Source organism: Bufo gargarizans, chromosome 3, assembly GCF_014858855.1.
Source record: "Bufo gargarizans isolate SCDJY-AF-19 chromosome 3, ASM1485885v1, whole genome shotgun sequence".
NCBI lineage: Eukaryota > Metazoa > Chordata > Amphibia > Anura > Bufonidae > Bufo > Bufo gargarizans.
The window spans coordinates 235,837,826-235,863,265 of NC_058082.1; the positions used below are offsets into that span (position 1 = coordinate 235,837,826).

The 25,440-nt window shown below is 47.5% G+C and overlaps 1 protein-coding gene across 1 annotated transcript in view; it reads right to left on the reverse strand.

The window, feature by feature from the left end:
• IPO5 (importin 5) overlaps nt 1-20,941 on the reverse strand; it is a 58,442-nt gene extending 37,501 nt beyond the window's left edge. The window contains 4 exon segments of the mRNA XM_044284782.1: nt 3,575-3,677; nt 5,612-5,804; nt 6,774-6,854; nt 20,769-20,941. Coding sequence (XP_044140717.1) covers nt 3,575-3,677; nt 5,612-5,804; nt 6,774-6,854; nt 20,769-20,849 — 458 coding nt within the window. The 5' untranslated portion in view covers nt 20,850-20,941.
• Between the last annotated feature and the right edge of the window lie 4,499 nt (nt 20,942-25,440).

Genomic DNA, 25,440 nt, shown 5'->3' on the forward strand with positions numbered 1-25,440 from the left:
GAACAGAACCCCCCGGGAAAAAACCCGGAAGACTAGAAATAACCAAAGAGGGCGGGATCTGTGTCCCCCAATGCATCCTACGAGAAAAGGATTTTATGGCGAGTACAAAAATCTATTTTTCTCGTGAATGGCATTGGGAGACACAGCACCATGGGACGTCCAAAAGCAGTCCACAAGGGAGGGAAGAAACAGCCATGCAAGCCACCTAACAGCTGCTTGCAGAACCTTGCGACCCAAGCTGGCATCGGCAGAGGCCAAGGAATGGATCTGATAGAACCTCAAAAAGGTATGAAGCGAAGCCAAGGTGGTGGCCTTGCAGACCTGGTAAGCAGAAGCCTGATGCCTAACTGCCCAAGAGGCCCCCGACCGCCCTAATGGGGTGAGCGGTCAACAGAAAAGGGGAATCCGACCATTTGCTACAAAGGCCTCCTTGACAGCCGACCAAAACCAATGGGAGATGGTGGCTTTGGAAGCTTGCAGACCCTTACAAGGTCAGTCAGGAACGACAAAGAGGAAGTCGGAATGCCTGAAAGACTCAGTTAACCGAAGATATAGGCAGAGCGCCCAAACGACGAAGGGATCTCTCCCTGGGATGAGAGGGATTAGGACAGAAAAAAAAGGACATTCTCCTCATTAATATGGAATGAGGATACCCCCTCGGGGAGAAAAGAGGGAACCGGACGAAGGACCACTTTTTCCTGGTGGAACACAAGGTAGGGAGGCTTGCAAGAAAACGCAGCAAGCTCAGAGACCATGCGGCTAGAGGTAATCCCTACAAGGAAGGAGACCTTAAAGGGACTCTGTCACCAGTTTCTGACCCCCACTTTTAAAAATATTGTTCTGTCCATGGAGCCCTTGTGATTACTATGGTGTTGTTATAAGCTAAATCTGCTGGCTCGTTTTGTTAAAAAAACGTTTTATCTAACCTGTCAGTCATATTGTTAAGGTGCCCAGGGCATTGCTCATTGCCTGAAGATGCCGCCGTTGGTGCCCAGCTCCTCCTCTGCTCTCATCAGCGCCGCCTGAAAATACTTAGATACGCCTCCGGCTCTCCCTCACTCCCCCCTCCTTTTCTAAGATCCTGCGCGTGGGCAGTGTTCGCGTTATCAGGAGGTTGAGCGAAGTGCCCGCGCATGCGCACTTCGCTCAATGAGGCTGAACGGAAAAGTCCGCACAGGCCTGTGCGCACGCGCAGGATCTTAGAAAAGAAGGAGGGGGGAGTGAGGGAGAGCCGGAGGCGTATCTAAGTATTTTCAGGCGGCGCTGATGAGAGCAGAGGAGGAGCTGGGCACCAACGGCGGCGGCATCTTCAGGCCATGAGCAACGCCCTGGGCACCTTAACAATATGACTGACAGGTTAGATAAAAAGTTTTTTTAACAAAACGAGCCAGCAGATTTAGCTTATAACACCATAGTAATCACAAGGGCTCCATGGACAGAACAATATTTTTAAAAGTGGGGGTCAGAAACTGGTGACAGAGTCCCTTTAAATGAAACGAAGGAAATAGATACATCCTTCAGTGGCTCGAAAGGAGAAGACTGAAGAGCGTTAAGGACAAGGTTCACGTCCCAAGGCTCCACAGGGGTACGAAAGGGGGGAGCACGGTGAGCGACCCCATGGAGAAAAGTCTTTACCTGAGGAAGGGAAGCCAGAGACCTCTGGAAAAGGGCCGAAATCTGACCCTTGCGAGAGACCAGTCGAAGACCCTTGTCAAAACCGGCATAGAGAAAAGACAGGATCCTAGGCACAGAAAAGCAGAGAGGGCGAAATTGGCCAGATTCACATCAGGAAAAATACGCCCACCAGGTACGGTGAAAAACCCTGGCTGAGTGGGGTTTGCGGACGTGAAGCATAGTCTGAATGACAGACTCCGAGAGACCACGGAATCTCAAGACCGCGGCCTCAACAGCCACACCGTTAAATGCAGAGGCGAGCCACCCCCGAATGGAGAGACGTTACCTTGGCCTGGGGAAGAAAGACTCGCCTGAGGAGAGTGACGAAGATCATGCCCAGGAAGGTCATCCTCTAGCCAGGGACAAGGGAGGACTTGGGAAAATTCACCAGCCACCCGAACTGGGACAGAAACGAAAGAGTAATGTGGAGGCTGGACAGAATGTCTGCACGGCAGGGGGCATTCACTAGAAGATCGTCCACCCCCCTGGAGGGACTCCATACGAAAATGGCGGACGCGGACAAACAGGTTGAGGGCCTTGAGATCCAAGATGGGGTGGAGCAACCCGTCTTTCTTGGGAACCGTGAAAATGTTTCAGTAAAATCCCTGGAACCGTTCAGAGCTCGGAACTGGGACAATGACCCCTAGGAGAATGAAGTGAATGAATGGCCTGAAAAAAAACGTCCGACCCTTGAGGGGGATCGGGGAGGAGAAGAATGGAAAAAACAAACGGAAGGGAGGTCGGAAAATTCTATCCTGTAACCGGAGGAAACCTGTCAGCCCCAAGAAAGAATGACAGAAGGGCAGGTAGACAAGGGCACCCTGACTATGGATAAGGACCCCCCTCATGCTGGGAGAAAAGGGACCCACTAGTTCCATGGGAGGATTGGGGATGAAGGGATCTATCCTTACTTACCCTCAGACGTCTTCAGGCGCAGCTGGGTCACCCCATCGGCAGACTCAACAGGCGAACCTGGGAATGCTGGCATCCACTGCGGATGCAGTTGTGGGGACTGGGCAACTGGCTAAGTACAAAGTACGCGCCCGCAGTAATGATTGAGCCCCAGCCTGCTGAAACTGTGAAAGAAAGAAAAAACAAGAAACAAGAAAAAAGCAGCAGGACCTGCAAAGAAAGAGAGCAGGTCATGTCTGCCTCCTACTGACACTAGAAAAAAAACTGGTTAGCTCCAGCATGTGCAGTGGGTATAGCCCAGATTAGTGGAGCCAACGCTTTTCTTTCTAGTGTCAGCTGGGCATATACCCATGGTGCTGTGTCCCCCAATGCCATTCACGAGAAATTGCATGTTGGTGATCTCGAAGTGATCAAATAACTTGGTGGAGTGTCACTTTAAAGGAATGGCTCTATAATGAGCTGAATGTAGACAGTGTTAAACCAATACACAATCTTATGCTCTTATATGCTAATATTTTACCGTGTTGTCTCACTTCAGTAAGTTGCAGAAAGTTAATACAAGCCACTTACTGATGAATTATTACCCATATTGCTTCCTTTGTTGGCCGGATTCCTTTTTCCATCACATTATATACTGCTCGTTGCCATGGTTACAGACCACCCTGCAATCCAGCAGTGGTGGCCATGCTTGCACACTATAGAAAAAAAGTGTCAGCCTCTCTGGTGGCCGCTACCATGGGAGTGCACATAGGCTATTGCTTTCTCCTATATTGTGCAAGCACGACCACCACTGATTGCAGGGTGGTCTGTAACCATGGAAACGAGCAGTATATAATGTGATGGAAAAATGAATCAGTCCAGTAAAGGAGGCAATATGGATAACAATATATTAGTAAGTGGCTTGTAATAACTTTCTCTACATGATAAATGCCACTTACTGAAGTGAGACAACCCCATTAAAGTTTTTTAAAAGATAGATAAATCATACCAGAAAATATGCAGAGCAGATTCGCGTAGTCCCACATCCTGCGAGTTCACAGAGTCGAATAAGAACTTTAATGCTTCAGGCCACTGATTATTGCCATCATCATCTGATAAAACAGAACCATCTTAAGGTCTAAGAAAAGGTTTGAATTTATTTCTAAGGTAAAAGGTAAATATGGCAATTGCTTTAATATCCTGCACTGCGACTACTAAAAATACAGTGTGCGCAGTATGAACAGTGTCCAAGACCAATGTAATCCATGATGAGGCCACTTTGCCTCCCTTTCACAAAGCCGGGAGCAGGCAGTTTCGAGAACAGCACGATGAAGGCCCCCGGTGGCTGTTCTCGGAACTGCCTGCTCCCACTGACCTCACTTATTTTCAGACCGGCTCACGGCACAGGTAAGGGCTTACCTGTGCCTCACCGGACTTGTGAAAAAAAGATGGCAGTCCGCATATGTTCGCAAGCGAACAATGCGAATTGGCCATCACTGCCTGCTTTCACCAAGTCCTGGTAAAGCCGGCTAGTCCATGCAGAAGCTCACATTAAGGGTACATTCACATGACCGTATAAAATGGATCTGCCTCCGTTCCGCAATAATGCAGAACGGGTGCGGACCCATTCATTTCAATTGGGCTGCAAAAGATGCGGACAACACACCGTGTGCTGTCCGCATCCATTGTTTCGTTCCACAGGCCCACATAAAATATGGAGAATGTCCTATTCTTGTCTGCGGTTGCAGACAATAGGCATTATCTATATAGCGCCGGCCATGTGCGGTGCACAAAATGCGGAACGCACATGGCTGGTATCCATGTTTTGCGGACAGCAAAACACTGACAGTCGTATGAATGCACCCTAAAGGGGTTCTCCAGGAATGATTTAAAATTGCCACCAGCCACTGCTAGAATGTGAGCAGGCCTCACTACACTGCTCTACAATATCTGGTAAAGATGCAATCCTTCTTATGATATGCCATCAAGGCTGAGCAGCCTGACAGAAAAACTTCCCAATATGGAGTAAAAGAAAATGTCAGAGCATAGTGTATAATGATGCCCCACCACCCTAGGCAGCTCTGCAAGTGGATGCCACCGATCCTGCTGACATTCTAGGACTTGTTGCTGGCTGCCATTTTAAATAATTCCCGGAGAACCCCTTTAACACAGGTGCTCGGTATGCCCACTGCTCCCCTGTATATTTCATGGGCTCTCAGTGAGAGAAGAGTGTTAAAGGGGTTGTCCGAGCTATATAAAAACTCAAGCAACCCCTGTAAACAGTCTAAGGGTACTTTCACACTAGCGTTATTCCATTCCTGCATTGAGTTCCGTCCTAGGGGCTCAATACCGGAAAAGAACCGATCAGTTTTACCCTAATGCATTCTGAATGGAGAGCAATCCGTTCAGGATGCATCAGGATGTCTTCAGTTCAGTCTTTTTGCCTTTTCAGGACGGGTGTGGATGTGACGTCATCGGCGCAGGCGCATCCTCAATGACGATGACGTCACATCTACACCCGGCGCAGGCGCATTGAGGATGGAGCGGCCGGGAGAGAGGCCGCCTCTCAGTGCGCCTGCACCGATTAAAGAAAGGTACGGCGCAGGCGCGATATTTTGAATTCGAACAGGGCCAGCAGAGAACGAACCCGTTCCCTGGCCCTGTCAATCAAACGGCGGAGGGGGCGTCATGATGAGAGGAGGATGCGGCTGCTACCAGCAAGTAGCCGCCCTACTTGCTGGTAGCAAGGTAATTTACATATGATAAAACTTGATTTTTAACAATATCTACTGAACGAAAATTAATATTTAGCATATGTACAGGGAGCTTGCAGTGTAGGGATTAATATTAACGGAAAAAAAAAAAGGGTTTAGTGGGCTGACAGAAGCCCTTTAATACTTTACTTTGTAAACATGCATTGCTAAGGGACCCCAGTAAATATTTCAAATATTTAACACCCACAATACAGAACCTTACAAAAATGTCATTTTCTCGACAAAACAGAGGAAGAAACACCACATATGCTTACATTTCACTTAAAGCTTACCAATCAAATTTCGAGCCAGTTCTGCAACAATATCACAAATCTTCTTCCTCATACTGGACTGAGATTCCAGCTGAATGACCACCAGTAGTTCAGTTTTGATAGCATTCTGCACATCAGTTGGAAGGGATGGATAGACCTCTTCAAAGGATGAAGACAAGAGGCGTCGCAGCAAGACTGCTGCCATCTGCCTTGCCTGAAATACAGTTAGAATATTGCCAAACCCAAAAATAAAAAGGTGTTTTACATGGGCACCATGTTTGGCATAACGGTATGTCTATGAAGATATTTAAGTGCAAGTGCATACATTTATATAAACATTCAAGAATGGCATATAGCAGTGATGGCTAAACTCCAGCACTCCCAGCATGCTCCGTTAATTTCTGTGGAATTCTGAGAACAGCCAAGCATCTTGGGAGTCATAGTTTTACCACAGCCGGCGTTCCGGACGTTAGCCAACAGGCATACAACAATCCCCTAACATCAAAAGAACTGTATCATATATAAGAATGGGGCTACACGGCAACTCTGCCTGAAACAAGCGTGTAGCCTTTAATTTTGAAAATAGGCTTCCTTAAAGGGCATCTGTCAGCAGATCGTGCGCACGGGAGCACACTGATAGAATCGCAGGGCAACACTGTGGAATTAAATTTTCTCCCATAGAGTTCCTGGAATAATTTATCATTAATCCTTACGGCCCTCGCACAAGACCGTATGCCCTCCAAGATATACGGTCTGTGAGCAGGACATATGTCCCGAGGCGGCATTGATTGTGCGCACAGGAGCACACAGCATTATATATTACAATGATGCTGTGCACATCGGGCCACCGTGCACAGCATCATTGTAATCTATGATGCTGTGCGCTCCCGTGCGCACGATTAATGCAGCTCCGGGACATATGTACTGCTCACGGACTGTATATCTTGGAGGGCATACGGTCGTGCGTAAAGATGAGTGAAATTATTGCAGGAACTCTATGGGAGAAAATTAAATTCCACAGTGTTGCCCTATGATTCTGTCAGTAAAATCTAGGCTGACCTTATGGACTCCCATACCTTTCCTATAGAGCTGCAAAAAGGCATGTAGCATAATAAAGATGCGCCATTGTGGTAACACTGAAGATAAATGAAATAGTTTCCTAATTTCTCGCTTTAAGGCTTACCTCTTCCGCAGCCCCGGCATTCCGAATAGCTTGTAAAAGAAAAGTGATCTTGGATGGTCCTGGGATGCCGTCATAGGCTTCCTACAAAATAAAATCATATGCATTTATATGTGTGTATTGTTTATGCTCTTCTACATCAACTGACATTACTAAGGTTGTATAGGGCCAGAGAGCACAGGAACTCTGAATTAGTTAGATGTACTGGATCGGGTGCTACCAAACAGAAAATATACAGGTCACATTTACTGACCCCCATTTTGTATGCTAATCTTAATCTTGTGCGCCTCTTCATAACAATGTGCACCATTGTTATTAAGAGGTGCATAAGATTAAGATTGGCAAACAAAATGCTGGCCAGTAAATGCAGGCAGATCCGTGCGCCATAACTGAAAACTATGCCACCTAAGAGCAGGTGTAGATTTCAGGTATAACTTATGCCAGTTTTCTGGGGTAAAGTATAAGAACACGCCTGCTTAGCTCCGTTTGCTATTTTAGAAGAGTGGCGAGCAGGGAGCTGACCCACCAAAAAGTTATTCATTTGTGAGCAAGGAGGGTCTTGCACAATATTTGCAGCTTTTTGATGCCAGAAAACTGTTGTAGGGGTATGATATATTAGTGAACCATAGTGCTGTATGAGACAGCTGCTCATATGTAGTAATGGGAGGATCACAACCGGTTCCATACACCAGATTTGACTCATATCAAGTAACTGACCAGCACTCTGAAAGTGAGGGGAACAGTATTAGGCCCCTTTCACACGGGCGAGTTGAACGCATTGCACCCGCACTGAATCCGGACCCATTCATTTCTATGGGGCTGTTCACATGAGCAGTGATTTTCACGCATCACTTATGCGTTGCGTGAACATCGCAGCATGTTCTATATTCTGTGTTTTTCACGTAACGCAGGCCCCATAGAAATGAATGGGCTTGCGTGAAAATCGCAAGGAAGCGCGGATGCGGTGCGATTTTCACGCATGGGTTCTAGATGACAGTCTATTCACTGTATTATTTTTCCCTTATAACATGGTTATAAAGGGAAAATAATAGCATTCTGAATACAGAATGCATAGTATAATAGCGCTGGAGGGGTTAAAAAAATAAATAAAAAAGTTAACTCCCCTTCTCCTCTTGATCGCGTAGTTCCCGGTCTCTTTACTTCTTTAATGATGAGCTGTGGGCTAAAGGACCTGTGGTGACGTCAGATCACATGCTCCATCACCACGGTGATGGACCATGTGATTGGAGCATGTGATCTGACGTCACCACAGGTCATTTAGCCCACAGCTAGTAAAGAAGAAACCGGGAACTACGCGATCAAGAGGAGAAGGTGAATTAACTTTTTAATTTTTTTTAACCCCTCCAGCACTATTATACTATGCATTCTGTATTCAGAATGCTTTTATTTTCCCTTATAACCATGTTATAAGGGAAAATAATACAATCTTCAGAACATCAATCCCAAGCCCGAACTTCTGTGAAGAAGTTCGGGTACCAAACATGCGCGATTTTTCTTACGCGAGTTGAAAAATCGCAGCGTGTTGCCGCAACGCACCCGCCTCTTATTTGGGCCAAAAATAAGACGCCCGTGTGAAAGGGGCCTTAAGGGCTCATGTCCACATCTGTACGGAGCTGTAACGGAGGTGCACAAGTCCTCGAATGAACCTCTGTATGCCTCACATATTGTTGGATTCCAAACAAATACAACAATTTGTGGCGTGGTGTTTACACAGATGCCGGTGGAGAATAACCCCCTTAACAAACAGTACCCAACATAACCTGTATGAAAGCATAAGGAGGCTGTACAGCTCTATAGTAGGCATACAAACACCTTGTGCATGCTTGAATTTTTTTCTTTTTATTGAAAGGGTGGCCCCATGAGGGACAATCTCTGGCTACATATTTTATTAGGGCATAGAGATGTTGCACACATTGGCAGCGCATTGTATAGTCTGAATGCCAACGACCACTTCCATTATGGAAGCAGTCATCGGCATACTAGAAAGACTGCGCTAGCTCTACTCACTTTCCATGATCTTCTTTCTAGGCCCCATTCTGCTGTGTGTGCACTACGCCCTGACACTGTATGCCGTCAAGACATAGGCATGCACTATGACCTGACATTGTGCGTCGTTAAGTCGGCTGAAAGACCAGAGATTGGCGAGTGCATGGCAGGGCTATCTGGAGCAAACAAAGTATGTTTATTTATTTTTGTTGAGGATCTGATAGAGCTTGGGGGTCTGAGGTCTGCTAAAAATTTGTATTTTCTTTTTTTTCTCCTCCAGATTCTAGGTGTGTCTTATAGTCCAAAAAATACTTTATTTGGCACTGTAATTCCAGCAATAATGAAAAGCTATACAACTGGCAGAGCTGATCTGAGGCTGCCAACACTCAGCACCTCGGCCCAGAGAAAACTGTTGAGGCAGTGGCACTGCTGCTTTTTTTATTTGTTACATAAAATCGCAATTTTATGTAACAATCGCAATTGCAGACAAGAATAGGACATGTTCTATTTTTTTGCAGAACGGAAGTGCGGATCCGCAACTGTGGTTGTGGACAGCACATTCTGGCCCTAGTGAAAATGAATGGGTCCGCACCTGTTTCACTAAATTGTGGAAAGGATGCGGACGTGTGAATGGACCCTTAGTCAAATGATGGTTGTTAAACCCTATGGACACCTTTGGGGGCATTTTTTTTTTATTAATTCATTTTACCAATTTTGGGACATAAATGAAAGATGGAAAAATAAATAAAAAAAAAGTTATGGGGTTCAGAAATTATAAAAAAAATAAATTTAAAACAAACTATATAAATGTGGTATCGTTGTAATCGTACTGATCCAGAGACTAAAGGGAACAGTTTAGCTTTATTGCATAAGAAAAGTTGTAAAAATAAAACCCATAAAACTATGGCACAAATTATAATTTTTTTAATTATTTTTATGTCCATGAGGCCTTACATAGGCAGCTGTGTATTCCTGTAGTAGTGCTGCAGGGAATTAGGGCTAATTCACACGACCATGATTGGCTTAGGAAACACAGCCTGCGTGGCCCTTAGGCCTCTTTCACACGGGCGTCATTTTTTTTGCCCGGATAAGAGCCGGGTGCGTTGCGGGAAAATGCGCGATTTTTTCTGCGCAAGTGCAAAACATTGTCATGCGTTGCACTCGCGTGAGAAAAATCGCGCATGTTTGGTACCCAAACCCGAACTTCTTCATAGAAGTTCGGGCTTGGGATTGATGTTCTGAAGATTGTATTATTTTCCCTTATAACATGGTTATAAGCGAAAATAATAGCATTCTGAATACAGAATGCATAGTAAACCAGCGCTAGAGGGGTTAAAAAAATAATAATAAAAATTTAACTCACCTTAGTCCACTTGCTCGCGAAGCCCGGCATCTCCTTCTGTCTCCGCTGCTGATGAACAGGACCTGGGGTGAGCTGCTCCATTAAATACAAGTTAAGGACCTTTGATGACGTCACTCCGGTCATCACATGGTACGTCACATGATCTTTTACCATGGTGATTCACCATGGTAAAAGATCATGTGATGACCGGAGTGACGTCATCGAAGGTCCTTAAGCTCTATTTAATGGAGTAGCTCACCCCAGGTCCTGTTCATCAGCAGCGGAGACACAAGGAGATGCCGGCTTCGCGAGCAAGTGGACTAAGGTGAGTTAATTTTTTTTATTTTTTTTTTTAACCCCTCTAGCGCTGGTTTACTATGCATTCTGTATTCAGAATGCTATTATTTTCCCTTATAACCATGTTATAAGGGAAAATAATAATGATCGGGTCTCCATCCCGATGGTCTCCTAGCAACCATGCGTGCAAATCGCACGGCATCCGTACTTGCTTGCGGATGCCATCCGATTTTCACACACCCCATTCACTTCTATGGGGCCTGCGTCACGTCAAAATCGGAAAATATAGAGAATGCTGCGATTTCAACTGAACGCACAAGTGATGCGTTAAAAACATCGCTCATGTGCACAGCCCCATAGAAATGAATTGGTCAGGATTTAGTGCGGGTGCCATACGTTCGCCGCACGGATCGCACCCGCACGGAAAACTCGCCCGTGTGAAAGGGGCCTTAGACTGGTAAGCTCCACCACAAATTACAGCTGATCACTGGGAATTTCAAGGGAATGTGTCATCAGAAAAGGTCCTACTGCTTAAATCATGTTTAAATATTGCTTGGTGAGGTTATACCTAATATTTTATATCACTATCTATTTTAAGAAAAACCCTAAACCCGTGAGTGTTTGCACTGGCCACTAAAGGTCCTTTTACACATACTGACAATCAGGTCGATTATCGGGGATGAGTGCTTGCAGAAACTTGTGTAAATGATGCCGCTGATCACCTGATGAACAAGCAAACGCTCGCTCATCAGGTGATGGAGTCTTTCACTAGGCAACTAAAAATCATAATTTCTTGAGTAAACTGGGATCTGCTGTCAAGAAAATCATTTTCTATGGCAGTGGTCAGCAAACTTCAGCTGCAGTGAAACTACAATTCCCAGCCTGCACACCTGCTTAGCTGTTTCTTGTAAGGGCTCTTGCAAAAAATGGATCCGCAAAAAATACAGATGACGTCCATGGGCATTGTGCTTTGCGTAACGGAACAGCTGGCCCCTAATAGAACAGTACTATCCTTGTCCGTAATGCAGACAACAAGCGTCCTAGACGCCTGTTCAGGCCATTTTACTCCCTGTAAAAAGTTTAAGGCATACCAATACACCTTAGACCAGGCATGTCCAAACTGCGGCCCTCCAGCTGTTGCAAAACTACAACTCCCAGCATGCTCTAATAGCTGTAAGCTATCCAGGCATGCTGGGAGTTGTAGTTTTGGAACAGCTGGAGGGCCGCAGTTTGGACATGCCTGCCTTAGGTCCCTTTCACACGAGCGTGATTTCCGCGCGGGTGCCATGCATGACGTGAACGCATAGCACCCGCACTGAATCCTGACCCATTCATTTCAATGGGGCTGTGCACATGAGCATTGTTTTTCACGCACCAGTTCTGCATTGCGTGAAAAATCGCAGAATGTTCTATATTCTGCGTTTTTCACGCAGCCCTGACCCCATAGAAGTGAATGGGGCTGCGTGAAAAACGCATTGCATCCGCAAGCAAGTGCGGGTGCGATGCGCTTTTCACTGATAGTTGCTAAGAGATGTTGTTTGTAAACATTCAGTTTTTTATCACGCGCGTGAAAAACGCATTGCACCCACGCAGAAAAAACTGAACAACTAAACGCAATTGCAGACAAAACTGACTGAACTTGCTTGCAAAATAGTGCGAGTTTCACTGAACGCATCCGGACCTAATCTGCAACGCCCGTGTGAAACCAGCCTTAGACTTTTCCCTGCCATTCACCAGCGCAGTGGGAGCTGTTACCTGAAACAACCAATGACAAAGCTCCTTACAGTAAGGAGATTAGTGATTGGTCAGTTTGAGCAGGCTGCCGGCGCTTATGGCACACCGCTCTGAAGGAAGGAGGCGCATGCGATAGTCACTGGCGGGGTAAGTGGCCTTGCTGCAGCACCTTGTTGTTCAGCCTCACATGCTGTATGAGGCTAATCCGGCTATGTGCGGTGCTCGTCCGCGGTGTGCACCCTTGTCAGGGACCAGCCCTGCTAGTAGTAACTGTTCGGTAACGCCACAGTCCGCACAGGTTACCCATAAGTGACGGCCGGCAGCATGGCGAGTGCTGTGTCACCGACGACGTAGGGGTGGGCGATATAGACGATATGCAACAAAATGATATACATTTGGCCAACGGTAGAGATTTTGTTTATATCGCCATATCGCGGTAGAACATAGCATGCGCCGCTCACCATGTTCTCCTGAGCCGGCACAGTTGAGAAAGAAGGGAGTCCCTTCTAGAGTTGTTGCGATACCAATTTTTTGATTCGGTTTCGATACCATGAAAAAGTATTGCGATACTCGATACCATTCGATACCACGCGAAAAAAATAAACAAAAAAAGCCACGTGCATTCCTCATTTTTAAAAATGGCGAATCGCGCAGTTTTTATTTTATTTTTTCTGTTCCGGCATTCACCACCTAGATTTTTTTTTATATATTTTAATAGTTTGGACTTTTCTGACGTGGCGATGTAATATGTTTATTATTTAAATATTTTATATGTGAAATTGGGAAAAGGGGGTGATTTATACTTCATATTTTAGTGTTTTTTGTTTGTTTTTTTTACACTTTTTATTTAATGACTATTTTCCCCTTAGGGGCTAGAACCTGGGATCTTTCATCCCTTTTCCTATTCAGCCTGATAGATCTCTATTAGGGTGAATAGGACTCCACACTGTCCCTGCTGCTCTGTGCACACAGCATCAGGGATGTTACCATGGCAACCAGGGCTTCTGTAGCGTCCTGGCTGCCATGGTAACCGATCGGAGCCCCAGGCTTACACAGCTGGGGCTCCGATCAGAAGCTGCCACTGCACCACCAATGAGGGGGGGGGGGGAGAGAGGTCCCTGTGGCCACTGCCACCAATGATTTTAATACTGGGGGGTTGAGAGGGGCCGGCACACTGTGCCACCAATGATTTTAATGGGATGGGTGGGTTGAGGGGAGGGGGTGCAATGATAACTACCTCTTTATACAGGAGGCGGGTACTGGCAGATCAGCGGCAGTTAACTGCCGCTGATCGCAGCTCCCTGTCAGGGGCAGGGTGCCGGCAATGCGATTCTGCTGCCGGCACCCGCCTCCTGTATGTGTTAAAGACTGACTACTATATGGGACTCCAGACTTTCACTATCAGGCCACACAGAGCGGCGCCCAGCAATGTCCCAGCACTCACCATTAGTCCTGGGCGCCGCTCCGTTCGCCTGCAGTGCTCCATTACTGTCTCCTCTCCTGCTCCACATGCTGCTGATTACTATCGGAGCGATGGGAGGAGACATCAGATTCACTAGTGGGCGTTCCTTCTCCCTGGCTGTAGCGCTGTCCAATCGCAGCGCAGGGAGAAGGAACGCCTACTAGTGAAGCTGATGTCTCCTCCCATCGCTCCGATAGTAATCAGCAGCATGTGGAGCAGGAGAGGAGACAGTAATGGGGCACTGCGGGCGAACGGAGCGGCGCCCAGGACTAATGGTGAGTGCTGGGGCAACGCTGGGCGCAGCTCTGTGTTGAAATAATCCTATCATTGGTGGCGCAGTGCGCCCGCCCCTCCTCCGCCCCTCTCTTCTCATTGCCGGCGCTGCCCCTCCTCCGCCCCTCGCTTCTCATTGCCGGCGCTGCCCCTCCTCCGCCCCTCGCTTCTCATTGCCGGCGCTGCCCCTCCTCCGCCCCTCGCTTCTCATTGCCGGCGCTGCCCCTCCTCCGCCCCTCGCTTCTCATTGCCGGCGCTGCCCCTCCTCCGCCCCTCGCTTCTCATTGCCGGCGCTGCCCCTCCTCGGCCGTCGCTTCTCATTGCCGGCGCTGCCCCTCCTCGGCCGTCGCTTCTCATTGCCGGCGCTGCCCCTCCTCCGCCCCTCGCTTCTCATTGCCGCCCCTCCTCCGCCCCTCGCTTCTCATTGGTGGCAGCGGCAGCAGCAGCAGCACAGGGGGAGGGAGGACAGCTTCCTTCTCCCCGTGCTGCTGAGAGAGAACATGAGCGCGCCGATAGCAGCGCGCTCATGTTCAGAGATACTAGACTGCGCAGAAGCGCAGCCCAGTATCGAAAAAACGGAAATCCCGGTATCGTATCGATACCGGGACAAAAGTATCGATTGGGTATCGAAATTTCGATACCCGCAACAACCCTAGTCCCTTCCTCCCCACTGTGTGCGGCTGCCGCTGACCACCAATGAGAACAGAGTAGGAGGGGAGGGACTGTGGCCACTCCGCCACCAATGAATATAGTTAATATGCCTGAATACAAACGTAGCCTGCATGTGCCAACCATATGCCATACCCGGCCTCTGACTGCATGCTGTGATCCACAGCAATTACGGCTCGCAGTAATAGAGGCCAGGTATGGGATATGGCCGGCACATGCAGGCTACGTTTGTATTCAGGCATATTAACTATATTCATTGGTGGCAGAGTGGCCACAGCCCCTCCCTTCTAAGTATTATATTAATTGCGCCCCCCCCCCCTCCACACTGTTAAATCATTGGTGGCAGTGGCCCAGTGTGGCAGATTCTGATCGGAGCCCCAGCAGTGTAATCGTGGGGCTCCGATCGGTTACCATGGCAGCCAGGATGCTAGTGAAGCCCTGGCTGCCATAGTCAGCTCCCTGCTGCTGTGTGCACTACGCACAGGGCAGCAGGGAGTGTGTGAAGTCCTATTTACCCTAATAGAGCTCTATAAGGGTGAATAAGACAAGGGTTCTAGCCCCTAAGGAGTCTAAGAATTCTTAAATAAAAAGTTGAAGAAAAAAAAAAAAAAAAAGTTTAAAGGGACACTGACAGGCCCAAAAAGCATATTCAGGGGTATATATGACAGTATAGGTCTTATAAAGGGTATTAGAATCATCTAAGTATCCCCCCTGTCCGCCTCATAAATACAGTAATCTGAAGTTTTATAACCTGCTTTCCTGGTGTTCAATCTGCCCAAGGGGCGGTGCTTCATATCAACTTGCGCCCAGCCAGCCTCGCCACAACTGCCGTTTGAAGCGCCGCCCAGCTCATCAATATTCACTGAACTGGGTGGCTACTCTGAAGCGCTGTACTTGTGTCCCCGGCCATCTTCAGCGCATGCGCCCGTCTGCTTTATGCGCATGCCAGACTGGCACTGTTCTGGGGGTAATGTGGCTGATGGGGTTGTGACTTATGAACAGACTGTGGCTGCTTCCTCTAATTACAGAACAGGCTGTCTCCGGTTGCTATGGGTAACAGCTGTACTGTACTCATCCTCATGACGCACGCTGCCTGCACATTAGGAGGCTGCTGCCCTATGGTTACTTGATAGGCCTTCAGGGCCTAATATGGCTGATGCTGTTCTGCCTGGGGGTAACATGTATGTCCCATGTGATGGATGACAAACCCCAGTGAACAACGGCACAGAAACAGCAGCAAAAATATAAGGGACTGCCCCAAGATCAACACTATTTACCTATCCATACTTCACTCAGAGAACACTAGAACATGGTAACCAAGGTGGGGTCCCCAGCGATCATGTACTTGAAGGGGACATGTCTGTTTTAGTCACGACTTGCATTTACCATGCAATAATTCTAGGGAATCAATTCTTGTGACTCTATATTGTACCATTCCTCTATTATTCCTACTAGAACTTATTAACAAATTGCTAGTAGTCTGCAATAAAGGTCCAGCGGGGGGTTACCAGTTGACAGCACTGATTGAATAATATCAGGCTGTGCAGTGACATCTGGACCTTTACTGCAAACTGCTAGCAAGTCGATCATAACTAATAGCAGAAATAAGAGGAAAGGTGCAACATAAAGTTAGAAGAATAGATGCTCCAGGATTGTTATTACATGGCGGGGGGGGGGGGGGGTGACCTCAGTGGTGCCGACCCCCCTCAGAGCAACAGTGACCTCAGTGGTGCCGACCCCCCTCAGAGCAACAGTGACCTCAGCTAAAATTAAAATTGTCTACATTTGCTATTTATGCATGGAAGACAGTTCTAGAGTACTAGCAATGGTTTCCCTGCATAAATAGAAACCACTTAATGTTATGTAGGCCTTCGTATTAACTATTTGAATTACTGTAACTTTCGTACTCATCGGCTAAAAATACTCCTCAAAAATGGTAAGAGGAGTATTTTTACTCTTCCAGAAGAAGCGACCTCTGGTTTCACACCAGCTGGACTATCAGAGATTGCCGATCCCTGTTCTATTAGGACAAGTGATCACTGTATCAATCACATGCCCCGATACAGCGGAGGTAATTGCAGCTCTCACATCCTCTAACAATCAGGCAATTTTTGGGAACGTTTGGTTCATTCCCAATACTATCCTGAAATATTGGTTCATGTAAAAGGACCTTTAGTCTAATAATAGGCGCCACCTCTTGGTCTGTACAGATCACATTTCTGCAGTCTTGTCCTTCTTACAAAAGCAGAATTAGAACAGATATCACCTATATACGGTAACACAGGATCCACAATATGTGACACCACCGCTTATCTACTCCATCATCCTGCACAGGTAACAGAGCATGCGTCTATGGTCCAAGGTGGCTGCTGTAAAGCATACCCCTAAATGCTGTAATAACAGACAAAATGGCTGGTTGAAAAAAATCCACAATCGGCTATAAAAAGACTAAAGAAATAAATAAAAAGTTGAAAAAACTATAGGTGACATTTACTTTCAGCAGTCAAACCCCATGTAATAAACCTATCGTTTGGGACCTCTGGACATTCCCACAACCTGAATTCCTTATAAACCAGACCTTTAGGGTCTATTCAGACGTCCATAAGTGTTTTGTGGTCCGCAAATAGCGGATCCGCAAGACACGGATACCAGCCGTGTGTGTTCCGCATTTTGCAGACCACACATGAACGGCCCTTTAATAGAAATGCCTATTCTTGCCCGCGATTGCGGACAAGAATAGGACATGCTCTATCTTTTTTGCAGAGTCGGGGAACGGACCCATTGAAATGAATGATGCTGAGCCAGAAATGGACGCTGAGGGGAAGAGTCATCAGGACAGGTGAAGCTGGCTTAGTTGCCCATAGCAAGCAATTAGATTCTGCCTTTCATTTTCCAAAAGAGCTCTGAAAAATGAAAGGTGGAAGCTGATTGGTTGCTGAGGGCAACTAAGCCAGTTTTTCTTTACACCAAGTTTTGCTAAATCTCCCCCTTAAATAGAATGACATAGTGAAAAGAAAAGCTAAACTCATAAGCTGCCTCACTGTAATGCCAATGCAGAGGAGGCAAGTGATACCGACTGTCCCCAATGGCAAATGTTGGGGAACAGAAGGATTAGGCAACATGTCAGAACAATGGATGCAAATCGCTGCCCATTCTCTCCCTATTGTCACAAGAAAGAAAATGCTGAACTGTGCTATTCAATGATGACACTGAGAAAACTATCGCCAATGAGACCCTGGCATCCAGAGCCATTCAACAAGGATTTCCCTCCAAGCGTCACAATGTGGCCTGCCGAGGAAGGATTAAGTCACATCCAGAGTGACAAAGACCTGAGCTGCCTGTGGAAAAGCTGAAAAGAGTGAAAGTGATGAGCGATGGGCTAGAAAAATGAATAGTCTTCCACACTCAGAACAGCCTAAAATGTACAGAGGTTCTCCAGGGATTTGTAAGCGATGACCTGTCCTCAGGTTATCTTGGGCCATGTGCCTGATGAAGGGGACATCACATGGCCTAGGCAAAGCTGTGAGAAGGACATGGTACTACAGCAAACAGTTGAGGGGGCGAGGGTCCTGGGTGTCATACATCCACCAATAAGATACTGATGACCTATCCAGTTTTTACCCATCATCTCTGCATTCGTGTTTCGGCTGCTTTTCTCGGACCCGCACTGACTCCATCATAGTGTTTTATGACGCAGTCAGTTCAGAGCTGGATTTAGAACTTTTTAAACGCCATTTGTGCAACACTTTTTACGGAAATACTATTTTACCGTCGCCCTCTGGAAAGATTTCTTCTAGTAAACGAGGACTGAAATCCACGCTAGGTACAAACTGGCATAGATTTTACTCTAGGTCAGTGTTTCCCAACCAGTGTGCCTCCAGCTGTTGCAAAACTACAACTCCCAGCATGCCCGCAAAGCCAAAGGCTGTCCAGGCATGCTGGGAGTTGTAGTTTTGCAACAGCTGGAGGCACACTGGTTGGGAAACACTGCTCTAGGTGCATGGACGATGTGCTTAAAAGGAATGTGTTACCTGAAAATGACCCCTTTAAATCACATTTTTATGTTGAACTATTTTTTTACTTAGCTACAGGGTCCATAGACACAATGGTCAGGAGAAGACCCCATTGACTTGTATGAGAGAGTCATCTAGACATGCTGTGACCTGTGCAGATGTCAGGAGGGAGTAGATAAGCTGTGATATTATCTATTGTGAATGCAGGATTCTGTGTTATCTATACAGAGGTGTTGGGGTCCAGTCACACCTCCGTAGTGTATTGTGGATCCGCAATACACCCGGCCGGCACCCCCATAGAATTGCCTATTCTTGTGCGGACAAGAATAGGACATGTTCTATTTTTTTCCGGAGCTGCGGACTGGAAGAACGGGGCCGCACTCTTGAAATGCGGATGCGGAGGACACATAGTGTGCTCCCTGCATCCATTTCTGCCCCATTGAGAATAAATGGGTCCGCACCTGTTCCGGATAGTGTGGAATGGATGCAGACCCATTACACGGACGTGTGAATGGACCCTTACTTGTCAATAATTCTGCCTGTGGTGGTAATGATAATCGCGACTGAAAGGTTACCTGTACAGACCAAGAAATCCTGGCCTTTTATTAGACCTAGCGGCCAGTGTGAAAACGGCAGGATTATGTACATTATTAAATATATAATGACATGGAAAAATAAAAAAATACATTTTAAGAAAGGGTTTGAATCCAACGTGCAATAAAATATTCATAATTTATTTTCACATATTAAAAGCCAGTTACACTGCTGTTCGTCGGCAGCCGCATCCTTTCTGCTTCCCATTTATTTCAGTGTGGGGTAGCGCTGAGCAACAGGCAGAAATGACATGGCCACCGGTGGGTTGCCTGGGTGGCTGACCGCGTCAAAATTCCTATCTAAAATCTGTCATGGGAATGTCCCCTTAGTGCAGATTTCACCCTTTTGCACGGATCGGGTCAAAACCGCATTATGCTAATTTTGGTGGGGCAACGCAGAGAAATCCACATGGAAATTATGTCTAAGGCTACTTTCACGCTTACGGCAGAGTGATCCGGCAAAACGTATGCCAACTGATGGCATTTGTAAGACTGATCAGTCAGAAAAATGTATTGAGATGCTGGATCAGTCTTTCCGGGGTCATCCGTAAAAACGGATCCGGCACCAATATATTCTTACGGACAAAATGCTGTATCCGGTATTCAGTTTTTTTGGTCAGAGATAAAACCGTAGCATGCTGCGGTATTATCTCTGTCCTGAAAAGGCAAAAAGACTGAATTGAAGACACCCTGAGCGGATTGCTCTCCATTTAGAATGCACGGGGATAAAACTGATCAGTTATTTTCCGGTATAGAGCCCATAGGACGGAACTCAGTGCCGGAAAAGAAAAACGCTGGTGTGAAAGTACCCTCATAAGTGTTCCGCTTTGTGCTACTGGATGACCCCCTTTAAATAGCGCAGATTGCAATGGGAAAATCTTGGCAGCGCTCTGCCGGCTTCCTCCACAGCGTGACACACTGGTGACTGAATGTGCACTGTCATCTGTAGACACACTCCCTCCACTGGATCCAGACTAGTCAGAGGAGGGGGCTAACATTACCCAGGCCACAATCGCAACTTTACTTTTTCACCTGATTTTACACTTGTAGCCGGCTACAGGCTCACCCAGCAACTGACCAGCGATCAGCCAATCCATCTGCCAAAATATCACTTCCATCAATAGACAGGCTTCCAATAACTAGTGGGGGCACACCCACTCTCCGTTATTTAAGGGGAGACCGGCTCAGGTCCTAGCCCCCACCTTCCCGATCTATACAGACCCCCAATGACTGGGGCAGGCTATGGACACTGCTATAACTAAGAGAGGTTCACTTCAATCAGAAATTAGATTATCGGCCGATCAGTTTATTAGTAGAACTTTACATGGATCTTTCTGGACTTCAGCTCACGTCCGAGGGAGCAGGTTACAAGCCCAGCAGCCACATGCACCGTTTACCGGCCGGCAGGTGCCTGAGCACTGTGTGTCATTACACCAGGACGTGGGAGAGCTCCACAGGGTCGTCCCTCCAGGCTGACGAGGGGGCTGGGAAGGAGCAGCTGTGGAGCACCGCTCTCTGCTAACACGTGGGCCGCGTCTGGGACTGGAGGAGACGGGGACTAGCACAGGAACTGCACCGCTGCACACATCCTCCCCCGGCCCGGCTCACCTCGGCCTGCTTCCTGGTGCCGTTGTCCGGACTCAGCAGGTTCTGGAGAAGCAGGTAAAATTGCTGCTGCTCGGCCGCCATGTCCGCAGCTCCACACACGTAGAGAGAGAGAGGGCGCGACACTGAGCGCGGGCCGGAGAGCTGCCTGCCGGGGGGCGGGGCCACGGAGGAGGGACACTGGCCAGGCCGCGCTCTGACCTCACAAGCCGGACATTCTCTGACACGCCATTGGCCCAAACTGGAATGGGGCGTGGTCTACGGCGGGTAAAGCCGGCAGGAGGCATTTGGTGCAGCCTGAGAGACAGTTAGGAGAAGCCCGCTGATTGGTTCTTGTTGGAGCAGCTGGTTGAATTGGAGGCGTGGCCGCGAGAGGTTGTTACCCGATGACGTATGCCTTAGCGGAGGATGCTGGAACTGGATGTGTCATAGGAAGCGCGGCAGAGTGGAAAGCGCGGGAGATGCGGCAGCTGTCCCGGGCTCACACTGATCTAGTGAGTGCATGCACTGGTCCGGGGTGCGGCAAGCGGCACATACCATCAGCCAAGCGTACTCCAAAACTCATTTAAGGGGTCACTTCTGCAAACGGCATTTATCATGTAGAGACAGTTAATACAAGGCACTTACTAATGTATTGTGATTACCTATATTGTTTCCTCTGCTGGCTGGATTCATTTTTCCATCAGATTATTCAGGGGTTGTGGAGAGCTGCTGTGCATATGTGGCCTTCCACAGTCCTGACCACCAGCGAGGGTTTTTTTTCTTTTTCTTTCTATAGTGTGCAAGCACAAGCCTCACTGATTGTAGGGTGGTCGTTACCATGGAAATGAGCAGTGTATATTGTGATAAGGAGGCAATATCGACAATTACAATACATTAGTAAGTGCCTTGTATTAAAGGGTTTCTGTCACCAGAGTTAACCCTATTAAGCTAGCTGACATTAGCGATGTGCTAATGTCAGCTGAACCTAACTAGCCTATTCCTACCTTTTTTATTTATGCTGCCGTTACTCCAGATATATATATATATATATATATATATATATATATATATATATATATATATATTGTATAATATGTTAAAGGGAGTCTGTCACCACATTTTAGCATGTTAGACCGTTAAAATAGGGTTATGTGATCCAGCCAGAACATAAAAACGGTACCTTTGTGGTAGAAAACTGACTTTTCAATTTGCAGAAAACGAACTTATAAGATTATTTTCAGAGCCCTCTCAAGTGCCCAGGGCGGTCTCTCAATCCTCGGAGCCCCAGGCAGGCACCTCCTAAACGGCTGATAACTCCGCCCTCCGTGCGCCTCTGCCCGCCCGTTTACTCCCCTCCCCTGTCCCTTTCCACTGCGGCTGTGCGGTACAAATCGTAGCGGGCGCATGCGCAATGCGATGCCCGCTCCTGGCAGGGCATCGCAATATCTATTGCGCATGCGCCGGCTAAACGGCGCGAACTCTGCAGGAAGGAGGCGGCGCGCCAGCTAGTGAGTGAACACAGGGGAAGAAGAGGAGAGCCGAGCAGACGTCTGTGCGATCTGCTGTCCGGAGGGTGCGCAGTGTTGACAGGTAAGTTTATCAGCTTCAGACCGGCAAACCCAACTCCCTGGGGGCTCCTTTCTTTGGCTACTTATCTTTTAAGATCCCACCCTGCCTCTGAACTTCATGGTCTCTCTACATAAATGTTATATTATTTCAGCACTCTTGTTTTAATGGGGGGGGGGGGGGGGGGGGGCAATTGGGGGCGGGGGGGGGGTCATTTCAGCAATTGTGGGCACACTTTTCTGTGGTTCCTGGCTATAGAGAAGAATGAGAGATAGATCTATCTATCAATGGGGGCCATTATTATTATTTTTTGGTTCTTTGGGGGGGGGGGGAGGTTAATAATATGTGATATTTATATCATTTGGGGGCACTCTTATGGGGTTCCTGGCTATTGGCTATAGAGAATACAGAGATCTATCTGTCTTCTCTATAGCCAATAGCCAGGAACCCCATAAGATTGCCCCCAAATGATATAAATATCTCACATATTATTACCCCCCCCCCCCCCCCCCCCAAAGAACCAAAAAATAATAATAATGGCCCCCATTGATAGATAGATCTATCTCTCATTCTTCTCTATAGCCAGGAACCACAGAAAAGTGTGCCCACAATTGCTGAAATGACCCCAATTGCCCCCCCCATTAAAACAAGAGTGCTGAAATAATATAACATTTATGTAGAGAGACCATGAAGTTCAGAGGCAGGGTGGGATCTTAAAAGATAAGTAGCCAAAGAAAGGAGCCCCCAAGGGAGTTGGGTTTGCCGGTCTGAAGCTGATAAACTTACCTGTCAACACTGCGCACCCTCCGGACAGCTGATCGCACAGACGTCTGCTCGGCTCTCCTCTTCTTCCCCTGTGTTCACTCACTAGCTGGCGCGCCGCCTCCTTCCTGCAGAGTTCGCGCCGTTTAGCCGGCGCATGCGCAATAGGTATTGCGATGCCCTGCCAGGAGCGGGCATCGCATTGCGCATGCGCCCGCTACGATTTGTACCGCACAGCCACAGTGGAAAGGGACAGGGGAGGGGAGTAAACGGGCGGGCAGAGGCGCACGGAGGGCGGAGTTATCAGCCGTTTAGGAGGTGCCTGCCTGGGGCTCCGAGGATTGAGAGACCGCCCTGGGCACTTGAGAGGGCTCTGAAAATAATCTTATAAGTTCGTTTTCTGCAAATTGAAAAGTCAGTTTTCTACCACAAAGGTACCGTTTTTATGTTCTGGCTGGATCACATAATCCTATTTTAACGGTCTAACATGCTAAAATGTGGTGACAGACTCCCTTTAATCTCTAGGAGAAGGGAAGGGAGTGTTGCCCCTGCTCCTAGGGGCTCTGTTCTCCCACCTCTGGCCACCCCCTGCTACACTAGATTGATAGGGCCAGGCAGCCTTCACCTCTAACTGCCAGCCCTGTCTGCCATGTAAAGCTCACGCCGTCCTGTTCAGTATTCGGCGCAGTGAGTAAAAGGCGCTCACCGGCTGCCAGTTTCCTCATTGCGCTTGCACCGAATACTTAGCGGTGCAAGATGTCCACAGGGCCGGCAGATGAAGGCTGCCTGGCCCTGTCAATCTAGTGTAGCAGGGCGTGGCCAGAGGTAGGAGAACGGAGCCTCTAGGAGCAGGGGCAATGCCCCCTTGCAATCTAGTAGCTAATTATCATATTATAAGTTATATTTCTGGAGTAACGGGGCATAGATAAAAGTAGGAATAGGCTAGTTGGATTCAGCTGACGTTTGCAAATTGCTAATGTCGGCTAGTTTAATAGGGTTAATTCTGGTGACAGAAGCCCTTTCACTTTGATTACATGATAAATACCACCTGCTGAAGCTTAATGTTCACCTGACAGCAGGAGTGGGTTGGTGCCTGTTCTCCTGATCTTATTGTTAAAATTTCAACCAGATCGCAGAATTATATGGCGGCTCAATCCCTAAGTGGTGCTTTGTACTGTTCAAAGTCATTGATTGTATTACAGAGCCCTTGCCAGTAGCAATCCTGTATCGCCATCCTGAGGATGGCGGATATCTTCATAGGGCCATGGGTTATAAGCAATGAGAAACTACAGGGCAGTGATGGTGAACCTTTTACAGACCGAGTGGCCAAACTCCATGTACTTTATCATTTGGCTATAATAGCCTGCCTACATTCAGTGCACTGCCTGTGCCGTTCATAGTGTGCCCTGCGCTGATGAATGGCAGGAAAAATCGAAGGCATATTGGTCCACTTTTAGACTCTTTCCAGGGTGTGGGTGCCCCCAGAGGTCTCTGAGTGCCACCTCTGGCACCAGTGCCATAGGTTCACCACCACTGCTATAGGGGATATTATAAGTATTGGGGGCACTATATAGGGTCATAACTATTGTGAGCACTCTATGGGGGCATAACTACTGTGGGCACATTGGAGGAAAACGTAGTTAATCAGAGGAGACATCAATAGATGTAATAGGTATGTGGTGCTGCATTCTCCTGTATGTTTGTTAGCACCTAATGTAATTTCCATCCAAACGTGTCGTCTGTGTAGGGCAACTATGGGGGCAGTCTACTGTGTGGGACTGGACGTCTATAGATAGGGATTTGGCGGAGTTAGAGGCATGACTTCATTTACATCACTGTTTTGTTTTCCATTCCATGCAAACTGATCATAACTGATGCAAAAAAAAATACACATCAGTTATTTTTTGTGCAAAGTAATGCTGTCAGTATCAGGGACTTAGATTCAGGAGGGGAGCCTGCAGGGTCATGCTGGACCTCCCTGTGTCATCCAAAACTAATCAATCTGAGCTGCCACCACTCGTCCTATCAGGCTAAGGAGACACCTTTGCATTAAATAACACCTAAGGCTCCATTCAGACGTCCGTAGTGCATTGTACTTGGCCGGCACCCCCATAGAAATGACTATTCTTGTCGGCAATTGTGGACAAGAATAGGACATGCTCTATTTTCTTGCGGAGCTGCAGACTGGAAGTTCGGGGCCACGCTACGGAAATGCAGATGCGGAGAGCACATAGTCCCCATAGAGATTCCGTCCCCATAGAGAATGAATGGGTCCGCACCTGTTCTGCACAATTGTGGAACGGATGCGGACCACGCTTGTAGACGTCTGAATGGAGCCCAAGTACTCTCTACAACTGCTAGCATT